Here is an 11,256-nt window from a genome sequence, read left to right as displayed (position 1 = left end):
ACCCTGCAGCCCCGGCCCGCATCGGGACCGCCACGCGCTGGGGGGTGACCCCCGAGGTGAGGGCTGAGGGGCCGCCCGGGGAGCCGCGCAGGGGCCGCTGACCCGGGAGGACGCGGGGTCTGGGGTCCCGTCCTCCCTGCGCCCCGAACAGTGTGGGAGGCGGAGAGGCTGTGCCTTCGCTCCGAGTTCCCGCGGGGCCGCGGGGTGGGAACAGGGGGGACACGGGCTGTGTTGGTTTTTGTGGTGTTTTTTAAAAATTTTTTTACAGAGAGGAAGGGAGAGGGAGAGAGAAACATCGATCAGAGAGAAACATGGATCCGCTGCCTCCTGCCCGCCCCCTACTGGGGATGTGCCCGCAACCAAGGCCCATGCCCTTGACCGGAATCGAACCTGGACCCTTCAGTCCGCAGGCCGACGCTCTATCCACTGAGCCACACCGGCCAGGGCTGTGTCAGGTTTGGAAGGGTTTTCAATGCCCCTGGGAGGGGACAGACGAGTGGGGTGTGGCCGGAAAGGGGGCCACGTGCTCACCTGACGGGCACAGGGGAGGCCTGCATGGCCGCCCTGCAAACCCAAAGACCGGAAGTCACCTCAAAGGATTGTCTGAAATCAAAACTTTAGCTACAAGAAGCGTGTGGTGCGTAGCCCTGTCCTAGGCCAGGATCTTCCTGTGATGTTTTGTTTGTTTAATTTTTTTATTTAAAAAATCTTTATGGTTGAAAGTATAAAATATGTCCCCTTTTTCAGCCCATTAACCACCTCCAGGATTCCCCCCTGGGCAAAAAAACGAATTCTCCCGGGCCATCAGCTCCTTCATTGTTATGGTCATCACGTTAATTGTTGACTGTTACCTACCCTTTCCCCAGCAAAGCACAGGAAGTCTGTGTCTAGCATTTCACTTTTTATCCAATTCCCCAGGGTCCCCCTCCCCTTTGCTTTCTCCTGCTTCACTGATCAATCACCAAAGGATTTCACTTAATACACGTACCTCTCCTCCTTTGATTGTGACCTATAAAACAAGGTGAGCCCTAACCGGTGTGGCTTAGTGGATAGAGCTTCCGCCTGCGGACTGAAGGGTCCCGGGTTCGATCCCGGTCAGGGGCATGTACCTTGGTTACGGGCACATCCCCAGTAGGGAGTGTGCAGGAGGCGGCTGATCGATGTTTCTAACTCTCTATCCCTCTCCCTTCCTCTCTGTAAAAAATCAATAAAATGTATTTTTTAAAAAACAGGAAAATCTGTGATATTGCACAAAAAGTCAGAATATAGTTTTACTTTGTTGCTGCGTCACCTCTCTGTGCTTGCAAGGTCACTCTCCCGGCCTTCCCTGAGCCTTTCAGGTTATCTGTCAGGTGGATAGTTTTTGTCCACACAACTGCGGCAGAGAAAGGGAGGAGATGAGGACAACGAGACGGTTTTTGGTCCCACCAGCCAAACTGATGCTGGCCCTGTCACCGGTGCTGGGGAAGATGGTAGAAGGTTAAATTTTTTTTAAAAAAATATATATTTTTTTTAACTTTATTTTATTTTTTATATATTTTTATTGATTTTTTATAGAGAGGAAGGGAGAGGGATAGAGAGTTAGAAACATCAATGAGAGAGAAACATCGATCAGCTGCCTCCTGCACACTCCCTACTGTGGATGTGCCTGCAACCAAGGTACGTGCCCTTGACCGGAATGGAACCCGGGACCCTTCAGTCCGCAGGCCGACGCTCTATCCATTGAGCCAAACCAGTTAGGGCAAGAAGGTTAATTTTGTTGGGGAATTTTAGAAGGTTCTTTTGGTCATTTTTTAGAAATTTCAACAGTGAGTGGAAATATCCAGTGAGCAGCTGGTCACATGGTAGGGTCAGGGTCAGGGTCAGGGGAGGGCTCCGGGATGGATACATGCAAAAGTGGTAGCTCTTTTGTGCACCAGGGCAAAGCATGCAGAGCTGAGGGAGGGACCCTGGGGTGTGAAGATGGGAAGCAGCTAGAGGTTGCACAGTGGTGTGCAGACTAGAGGATGTTTGAGCTGATGGTCCTGGGCGCCTGTGTGTGGATCTAAGGGTGACGCACAGCCCATGTTTCGCTGCGTCCTGCAGGAATGATCTGGGACATCCCCGTGGATTTGCGGGGCAGGAATGATTGAGCCCTTCTGGCAGGGCCCAGAGCTTAGGTGGCATTGACCTGCCCCCCTCCCCTCCCCTTCCCCTTGCCCTGCCTGTTGTTGTGAGGGTGATAAGAGTGGTTAATGGGACTGTGATGAGAGAGCAGGCAGCACTGGCACCAGGGCTGGGTGTCTTCTCAGAACTGTGGGTTGTGAGGAAGAGGAGGATTGTGGTATCTCAGACAGACTCTTCCTGACTCAGTTGTATTCACTCTGACAGGTCGGTGCAGCCTTTGAGGATGTCGCCGTGTATTTCTCCAGGAAGGAATGGCGCCTCCTTGATGAGACCCAGAGAGGCCTATACCTCGAGGTGATGCTGGAGAATTTTGCTCTTGTATCCTCACAGGGTAAGACCATCTTTTCCTGGTGTGTTCTTCTTTCAGCACGCCTGCATCCTCCTCACCACCCCCACCCCCCTTGCAAAGGATTGTAGTTTTCACTTTTTTTCTAAATTTTAAGGGTCCCCTGTAGATATGCAACCAGAGGAGCAACGGGCCTTTTCACCCTATCTCCATTTTCCGCTTGTCTCTGACATCCCAGTGAGCTAACAGCAGGTCTGTCCTGACTCACTTCTTCCATTTTTTAAAAAAATATATTTCCTCATTGGTTTCAGAGAGGAAGGGAGGAGAGAGAGATAGAAACATCAATGATGAGAGAGAATCATTGATCGGATGCCTCCTGCACGCCCCCTACTGGGGATTGAGCCTGCAACCAGGCATGTGCCCTTGGCCGGAATCGAACATGGGACCCTTCAGTCTGCAGGCCAATGCTCTATCCACTGAGCCAAGCCGGCTAGGGCTCATTTTGATCGTCACTTCCCCTTGAGCGAACCGCAGCCCACACTTGGCTCACTGCTATCCAGTAGCTTTTCCAAGGGGCCAGAGCAGAGCACGGTCCAGGCTCTCTCCTGTTCTCTCCTGTGGCTGCTTCTACCCTAAGTTCTTTCTCCGTTTCTATGTCCTTCGCTTGAAGAAGTGCAGTGTCACAGTCACCTGGACTCCTGTTGATGGACCTTTCCTCCTCTAATTCAAGAACCCACGCAGTATAGTCTGGTCTGAGGCAGACCTGCTGCACCCTGGTCCCCTTTTGGTAACACCTTGATGTACCGAGAGAATGTTTCGTGTGTGGCTTGACAAGAAGGCCTCTGCTGCTGCATTTGCATATAATTCCCTGTATATATTCAGGATTAGAGTTCCTCTGAAGAGGAATCAAACTTCAATAATTGCTTACTCATTTTAGATGGGATGATCTAGACCAGTGGTTCTCAACCTTCCTCATGCCGCGACCCTATATTACAGTTCCTCATGTTGTGGTGACCCCCAATTTCATTGTTACAAATTGAACATAATTAAAGCACAGTGATCAATCACAAAAACAATATGTAATTATATATGTGTTTTCCGATGGTCTTAGGCGACCCCTGTGAAAGGGTCGTTCGACCGCCAAAGGGGTCGCTACCCACAGGTTGAGAACCACTGATCTAGACTTTGTGAAAGGAGAATATTGAAGTTCTCTATTAACCTTTTTTCTGCTTTCAGATCTGATATTATTTGCTGAATGTACTTAGTTTTTCTGTCTTTGGGTGCATGTTACATAAATTTGTTATCTTCTTGATTTTTGTTACCTTCATGGGGAACGTCGTGGCCATGGGGTTTTTATTGGAACTCACGCCGACATGCTCTGTAGGTTCCTCTGATGTGTAAGGTGTGGTGGTTTCACCGATGTTGCAGGAGGTACTCGTGATTCCTAAAACAAAGTTTCCCAAGGTCCATCACAGAGCAGGCCACTAGGGACGCAGTAGTGAAAGCTCCGCAGATAACTGAAGCATCTTCAACCCTTGTATATTGACCCCTGCCATTTCCACGTGGGTTAGGTCACCCAGTCTGCCACCCTCTCTCACTTTACTGCTGCCTGCAGAACTTTGGATATGCATGTATCTTTGTGTTGATGTGGAACATCATCCACTCCTTTTCAGTTAATTTTTATGGGCTTGTGTACATTCCCATTTCTTTTTTTCTTTCTTTCCTCTCAAATATAATTTTAATTATTTCAGAGAGGAAGGGAGAGAGAGGGAGAAAAATCAGTGAAGAGAGAGAATCATTGACTGGCGTTTTCCTGCAGGCCCCACACTAAAGATGGATTTAAAATTCTGGCTTGGCCCTGGCTGGTTTGGCTGAGTGGATAGAGCATTAGCCTGCAGACTCAAGGGTCCTGGGTTCGATTCCGGTCAAGGGCATGTACCTTGGTTGCGGGCACATCCCCACTCGGGGGTGTGCAGGAGGCAGCTGATCAATGTTTCTCTCTCATTGATGTTTCTAACTCTCTATTCCTCTCCTTTCCTCTCTGTAAAAAATCAATAAATATGTTTAAAAAATAAAATTCCACCTTGTTCCTGAACAGGAACCAAACCTTAACCTCCTGATTCATAATTTGATGCTCAAACACTGACTCCAATTGGGTGGGCCACATTCACATTCTAGTATAAAGTGTTATGGAACTAGCAGGAAACGTCCTGGAGGATGCGATTTGCAGAGGAACAGCTAATAGACTGATCCTCATTATTTTGTGTCCCATCCTATGACCACGTTCCTCTTTTCTTGAATTCCCCTCTCCCCATTTATTTACCACTTAATGTATAAAAGCCATTTCCTCAGATTCTAAGTCATTTGTCTTGAAAATCAATACATAGAATCATTCCACGTGCGAGAGATGGACATTTGTAGTGAGATTACTTTTTTTTAATCTTTTTAAAATATATATTCATTGATTTTTATTGGAAGGGAGAGATAGAGAAATGTAATCATCAATGATGAGAGAGAATCATTGATCGGCTGCCTCCTGAATACTCCCTAATGGCAATGTGGCCCACAACCCGGGCATGCACCCTGAGCAGGAATCGAACCATTACCTCCTGCTTCATAGGCCACCCTCAACCACTGAGACACGACGGCAGGGTGAGATAACCTTTGGCCATCGACTCAACGTGTAATTTACTCAGCGATTCCTTTTGTTCAGGTTGCTGCTGTGGAACACAGGGTCCGGAGGCGTCCATTGAACAGAACGTTTCTGTAAGAGTGTCACAGGCCAAGAGGATCAAAGGAACTGTGTCTTCTCAGAAGAGCCACCCTTGTGAGAGTTGTGGTGCTGTCTTGAGGGACATTTTCCAGTTTGTTGAGCAACAGGGAACACAGCACAGTTTGAAATTCTTGAAGTGTGGGGCATGTGCAAAACCATTTTATTTCAGTGCAGAGTTGCACCAGCACCATGGGCAGGACATGAGAGCAGAGTGTTTGATAAGAGGTATGAACAAGGACTCCGTTGTGAAGAGCAGCACATTCAGTGTGTCCCAGAAGCTTTTTACCGGTCGGAAGGTTGGACACAGCATCCTTACTGCCTCAAGACAACTTCAGAAACAGGTTCCTCTTACCAGGGACAAACCAAGTGAACTCTCCTTGTCTGGGGTAACATTTCAAAACGGGGAAAAATTCCTTTGCCAGAAAGAATCTAAAAAAGCCATTGGCTGCAAGGACACACTTGTTCCAGACCGAGCTGTCCATACTGGAAGGCAGTGTGTTGTGAGCCCTGAAAGTAAAAACTGTTTTAAAGGAATCTCTGACCTTCGTGATCATCAGAAAGCCCACTCGTTGGAAAAGCCATATGAATGCAGTGAGTGCGGGAAATGTTTTAGATATCGGTCGATCCTTATCCAACACAGTCGAGTTCATACTGGAGATAAGCCTTACGAGTGTGGTGAATGTGGGAAATTCTTCAGCCAAAGCTCCAGCCTCATTCAACACCAGAGAATTCACACGGAACAAAAGCCATATGAGTGTAGTGAATGTGGAAAATATTTTAGCAGAATATCCAACCTTCGTCGTCATCAGAGAGTTCACACGGGAGAAAGGCCATATGAGTGCAGTGAATGTGGGAGAACTTTTTGCAGTGCCCCTGGACTGAATTATCATCAGAGGGTTCACCATGGGGAAAGACCTTATGAGTGCACAGATTGTGGGAAATCATTTGCCGGTAGATCTGGACTCCTGTATCATCAGAGTGTTCACACTGGGGAACGGCCATATGAGTGCAGGGAATGTGGTAAATCTTTTACCAGAATATCCCACCTTCGTCGGCATCAGAGAGCTCACACTGGAGAAAGGCCATATGAGTGCAATGACTGTGGAAGAACGTTTTGCAGTGCCTCTGGACTGAATTACCATCAGAGCGTTCACAGTGGGGAAAGACATGAGTGCGCAGATTGTGGGAAATCATTTGCCGGTAGATCTGGACTCCTGTATCATCAGAGTGTTCACACTGGGGAACGGCCATATGAGTGCAGGGAATGTGGGAAATCTTTTACCAGAATATCCCACCTTCGTCGTCATGAGAGAGCTCACACTGGAGAAAGGCCATATGAGTGCAGTGACTGTGGAAGAACGTTTTGCAGTGCCTCTGGACTGAATTATCATCAGAGCGTTCACAGTGGGGAAAGACACGAGTGCGCAGATTGTGGGAAATCGTTTGCCGGTAGATCTGGACTCCAGTATCATCAGAGAGTTCACACTGGGGATCGGCCATATGAGTGCAGGGAATGTGGGAAATCTTTTCTGTATGGCACTGGACTCCGTCGCCACCACACAGTTCACACTGGAGAAAGGCCTTATGAGTGCATTAATTGTGGCAAATCTTTTATAAGGAAAACTCATCTTCTTCAACATGAAAGTTCACACAAGAGAAAGGCTCTTTGAGTGCTGTGAATGTGGGTAATCTTTTAGCCAAAATCCTAACTTCTGGACACATGAGAGTACACATTAGAGTAAGTTCTTAGATGTGTAGGAAATGTACTTTCTTTGTTCCGTGTTAACACATTGTATGCGGGAAACGTATTTATACGTTTTACGTTGACTGGTAGTAGAGCGTGGGACAGGTATTGATACGTTTTTTATAGGCTAGCGGTAGAATGCTGGTAACCTATAAATACGTTTATTTTTATACTTTTTTATTGCTCTAAAGGGATGCTAACATGCAGATATACGAATTCCAAAGGACAAAATTTGGGTCTCTAACGCATACAATGGTGAATTATGTATGTACTTCCAGGTATAATGGTAATCTATTCAACTGCGTAGAGTCATCCCTTCACACAGTTCTCTGCCTCGCCACGCATTCAGTGCGATTCTAAGAAAAATAATTCAGTATACATTTTATAGTAAATCACAAAAAGTTTCATTGAAAAAAAATATGTAAAACTAAAGTTATCGTAATTTTACTGAATGTTGCCATTTGCACAAAAAAATTAGCAAAAATGGCCCGCGCTACCTATTAGCGCGCGATAAAAACTACCTGCAAACAATGTGTTAAGCACACTGGAGGAAACTCAGGCTTCAGTTTTCTGACTTTCATCTCATAAATCCTGTCCCCAACAGTAGGAAGATTTTCCATAATGTTTAGTTACATGGGAAGCATGCTAACCTGCTTATGTTATACATTCTAACCTGCCCGGGGCGTAGTGCAGATGGATATCACTGCAAATTTCTGTGACAGAATCCATTTTACCTGTACAAACACTGAGCAGGTCCCCGCAGTTTTCATCAGTCACCATCCTATTGTCCTCAGGTAAGCTGACTTTGTTCTCTTATTAGTTAAAGGAAATTAGGAGTAACGTGAAGCCTTAGGAGATCTGCATCTCATTTGCTCTGTTTGGGACCTTACCCATTGTTGACCCCAGAGAACATCATCTGAGTTCAGCTGGCAGCTTCCAGGAAAAAAAAAAAAGAAATTATTTTTAAGTAGATGATATCGTAGATACCTCTGGTGAATATTACCACTGTTTGATGCCTCTGTCAGAAGATTGGTTGGGTCGATGTCCTTTGGGTTTTTAACATAATAAAAGCCTTCTTGTTTTAAATCCTCTCTAATTTTGCATGTTTTCTTTGTGGGGTAGTTTGTAAGCATATTTGGGCTCTACAAGTATAAAGACGTGAACAATTTTTGCCCTGACCTGAACCTTTCTCTCCCTCCAAGGGTAGAGTATGGTGGGGGAATTTGCATTGCTTACCCCCTTCCTTTTTGGAAAGACCGCAGAGTTTTCGGGTACTCGTGAGAAGCCTGAATGCTATGAGTTTTAGTTTTAGAAGACTTAGACACCACCTTCAAAACTTAGCTGGGGGTGACAACTTCACCTGTTTCTGGGATCAGCAGGAATCTTTTATTTTTATTTTTTTCATTGATTTTAGAAAGGAAGTGAGAGGGAGGGAGATAGAAACATCAATGCTGAGAGGGAATCATGGATCAGCTGCCTCCTGCACACCCCCTATTGGGATCTACCCGGCAACCTGAGCATGTGCCCCGACCAGGAATCAAACCGTGACCTTATTCATAGGTCAACGCTCAACCACTGAGCCACGCCAGCCAGGCTATAGTATCTTTTAAATTCTTATTTATTATTTCTAAATTTTTGGTTATTGATTTGAGAAAGAGAGGGAAAGAAACGTTGACTTTTTTTTTGTTGCTGCTCCATTTAAAAAATATATATATTTATTGATTTCAGAGAAAAAGGGAGGAAAGAGAGACAGACAGACAAATGATGAAAGAGTAGTATTGATCTCCTGCCTTCTGCTCGCTCCCTCCTAGGGATTGAGCCTGGAACTTGGGTATGTGCCTTAGACCAGAATCAAACATGGGACCCTTCATTACACATCTATCCACTGGGCCAAACTGGCTAGCACCCCCCCCCTTTTTTTTAAATCCTCACCAGAGGATATGTGTATTGATTCTTGTGTGTGTGTGTGTGTGTGTGTGTGTGTGTGTGTGTATTGATTCTTACTGAGCAAAATGGAGAAACATTGATAGGTTGACTTCCCTATGTGCCCCAACTAGGGATCAAACCTGCAAACCAGGTATGTGCCCTGACTCAGAACCAAACCCGTAAACTTGTCTTGTACAGAAGGTTGCTCCAACTGAGTCACTCAGCCAGGGTTTCTCCCACTTATTGATCCACTCACTGGTAGATTCTTGTATGTGCCCTGACCAGAGATCAAACCCACCACTTGGCAATTTGGGATGACACTCTAACCAACTGAGGGACCCTGCCAAAGCTAAATTTTCATTTATTCACATTAGAGAAGATGTCAGAGAGTGAAAGAGAAAAACATCAATTTGTTGTTCCATTTATTTATGCTTGTATGTGCTCTGACCGGAGCTCGCACCCATAACCTTGGCATATCAAGATGACACTCAAATGAGTTTACACAGCCATAATTGATTTATAGTGTTAAAAAACAAAATTCGCCCTGACCGGCTTGGCTCAGTGGATAGAGCGTTGGCCTGCGGACTCAAGGGTCCCGGGTTCCATTCCGGTCAAGGGCATGTACCTGGGTTATGGGCACATCCCCAGTAGGAGGTGTGCAGGAGGCAGCTGATCGGTGTTTCTAACTCTCTATCCCTCTCCCTTCCTCTCAATAAAGTATAAAAATAAATTTTAAGATGTTCTAAAAAAACATTAAAAAATCAACATATATATGTTTTAAAATAGCCTGTTGTTCTGAAGCACAGATAACATGTGGACTTCCCATTTGCATTTAAGGAGAGGATTGTGCACAGACTTGTGGGGCTGAGCTGGTAACCAGTCTCCAGGTGGGTGGGGTCAGAATGGAGCCAGGAGCCAGCCCTTCCCTCCAGGGAGCAGCCTCACTTTGCAGCAGTGGTTCTCAACCTTCCTAATGCCGCGACCCCCAATACAGTTAATACAGTTCCTTAGTGTTGTGGTGACCCCCAATTTCATTGTTACAAATTGAACATAATTAAAGCATAGTGATTAATCACAAAAACAATATGTAATTATATATGTGTTTTCCGATGATCTTAGGCGACCCCTGTGAAAGGGTCGTTGGACCCCCAAAGGGGCCGCGACCCACAGGTTGAGAACCGCTGCCAGGATCCCTCCAGGGGCTAATGTCCTAGCTGTGCCCTCTGGAGCGCCTGGAACTACATTACCCAGAAGGCCGTGCGCAGTGTCCCGCCCAGGAGAGATCGGCAGGAAAGCATTTCCGGGATTTTTCCACCTGGACTTCCGGCCTCCTCCCCGGGGATCCTGTTTGGTCTGTGGTCTTTGGGGTTCTCTGTGGGGTTTTGAGGCGATGGAACAGAGGAGGTGCGGCCCCCGCCGCACAGACGGACGGACGGAGCCCCGAGACCCCGCGAGGCACCCGCTTCCGGGCGGGAGGGGACCGCCGCCCCCGATGGCGGAGGCCGCGCCGGGGCGCCCGACTGAGGTGAACGCGCACCCGGGGCCTCCCCGCCTCCCTCACCCAACCCCGCAGCCAGGGGTGGGGGTGCGGGCGCCCTTTCTCTCCTGCAGCCGGGGCCCCGCAACAGGACCGCGAGGCGCTCGTGGGTGACACCGGGGTGACGGGGGTGGGAGAGGGGGCGGGGCTGAGGGTTCACCGGGGAACAGCGAGTGGGAACAGACCGCGAGCAGCTGGACGCGTGGGTCTGAAATCGGGGAGGGAGGCCCGGGAGGGAGGCTTGCAAATGTGGGAGCTCCGGCCCTGGCCGGTGTGGCTCAGTGGGTAGAGCGTCGGCCTGCGGACTGAAGGGTCCTGGGTTCGATTCCGGCCAAAGGCATGTACCTGGGTTGCGGGCACATCCCCAGTGGGGGGTGTGCAGGAGGCAGCTGATGGATGTTTCTCTCTCATCAATGTTTCTAACTCTATCCCTCTCCCTTCCTCTCTGTAAAAAATCAATAAAATATATATTTAAAAATCAATAAAATATATATATTTTAAAAAGTGGTAGCTCTTGCGGGAGAGATCAACCAAAGGACTTGTATGCATGCATCTAGGCCTAAACCATGGACACAGACACCAGGGGGTGAGGGCATGAGGGGGGGGGAGGTAATGTGGGGATAAGGACACATATGTAATAATTCAATCAATAAAGAAAAATTTTAAAAAGTGGTAGCTCTTTTGTGCACCAGGACAAAGGAGGCAGACCTGAGGGAGGGAACCTGGGGTGTGAAGATGGGAAGCAGCTAGAGGTTGCACAGTGGTGTGCAGACTAGAGGATGTTTGAGCTGATGGTCCTGGGTGCCTGCCCTTGACCGGAATCG

General features: G+C 47.5%; 2 protein-coding genes across 2 annotated transcripts in view; both read left to right on the top strand.

Annotated features, from left to right (window-relative positions):
• The window catches only part of LOC111823022 (zinc finger protein 586-like), a 22,039-nt gene that overhangs the window by 1,418 nt on the left and 9,365 nt on the right, over nucleotides 1–11,256 (top strand). The window contains exon 3 of the mRNA XM_023747683.1: nucleotides 2,371–2,497. Coding sequence (XP_023603451.1) covers nucleotides 2,371–2,497 — 127 coding nt within the window. The remainder of the gene's footprint in view (nucleotides 1–2,370; nucleotides 2,498–11,256) is intronic.
• LOC111824128 (zinc finger protein 501-like) lies at nucleotides 5,183–7,315 on the top strand. The gene has a single exon (XM_023747692.1). The coding sequence runs from the start codon at nucleotides 5,426–5,428 to the stop codon at nucleotides 6,893–6,895; it is 1,470 nt and encodes a 489-aa protein (XP_023603460.1). The 5' UTR covers nucleotides 5,183–5,425; the 3' UTR covers nucleotides 6,896–7,315.

The sequence above is a fragment of the Myotis lucifugus genome, unplaced genomic scaffold (genome assembly GCF_000147115.1).
Source record: "Myotis lucifugus unplaced genomic scaffold, Myoluc2.0 scaffold_951, whole genome shotgun sequence".
NCBI lineage: Eukaryota > Metazoa > Chordata > Mammalia > Chiroptera > Vespertilionidae > Myotis > Myotis lucifugus.
Note: the sequence above shows the minus strand (reverse complement) of the source record. Positions and strands in the feature narration are given on the sequence as shown.

Bases quoted from the DNA above. Each gene is read 5' to 3' on its own strand.
- LOC111824128 (XM_023747692.1), top strand. From the start codon at position 5,426: ATGAGAGCAGAGTGTTTGATAAGAGGTATGAACAAGGACTCCGTTGTG.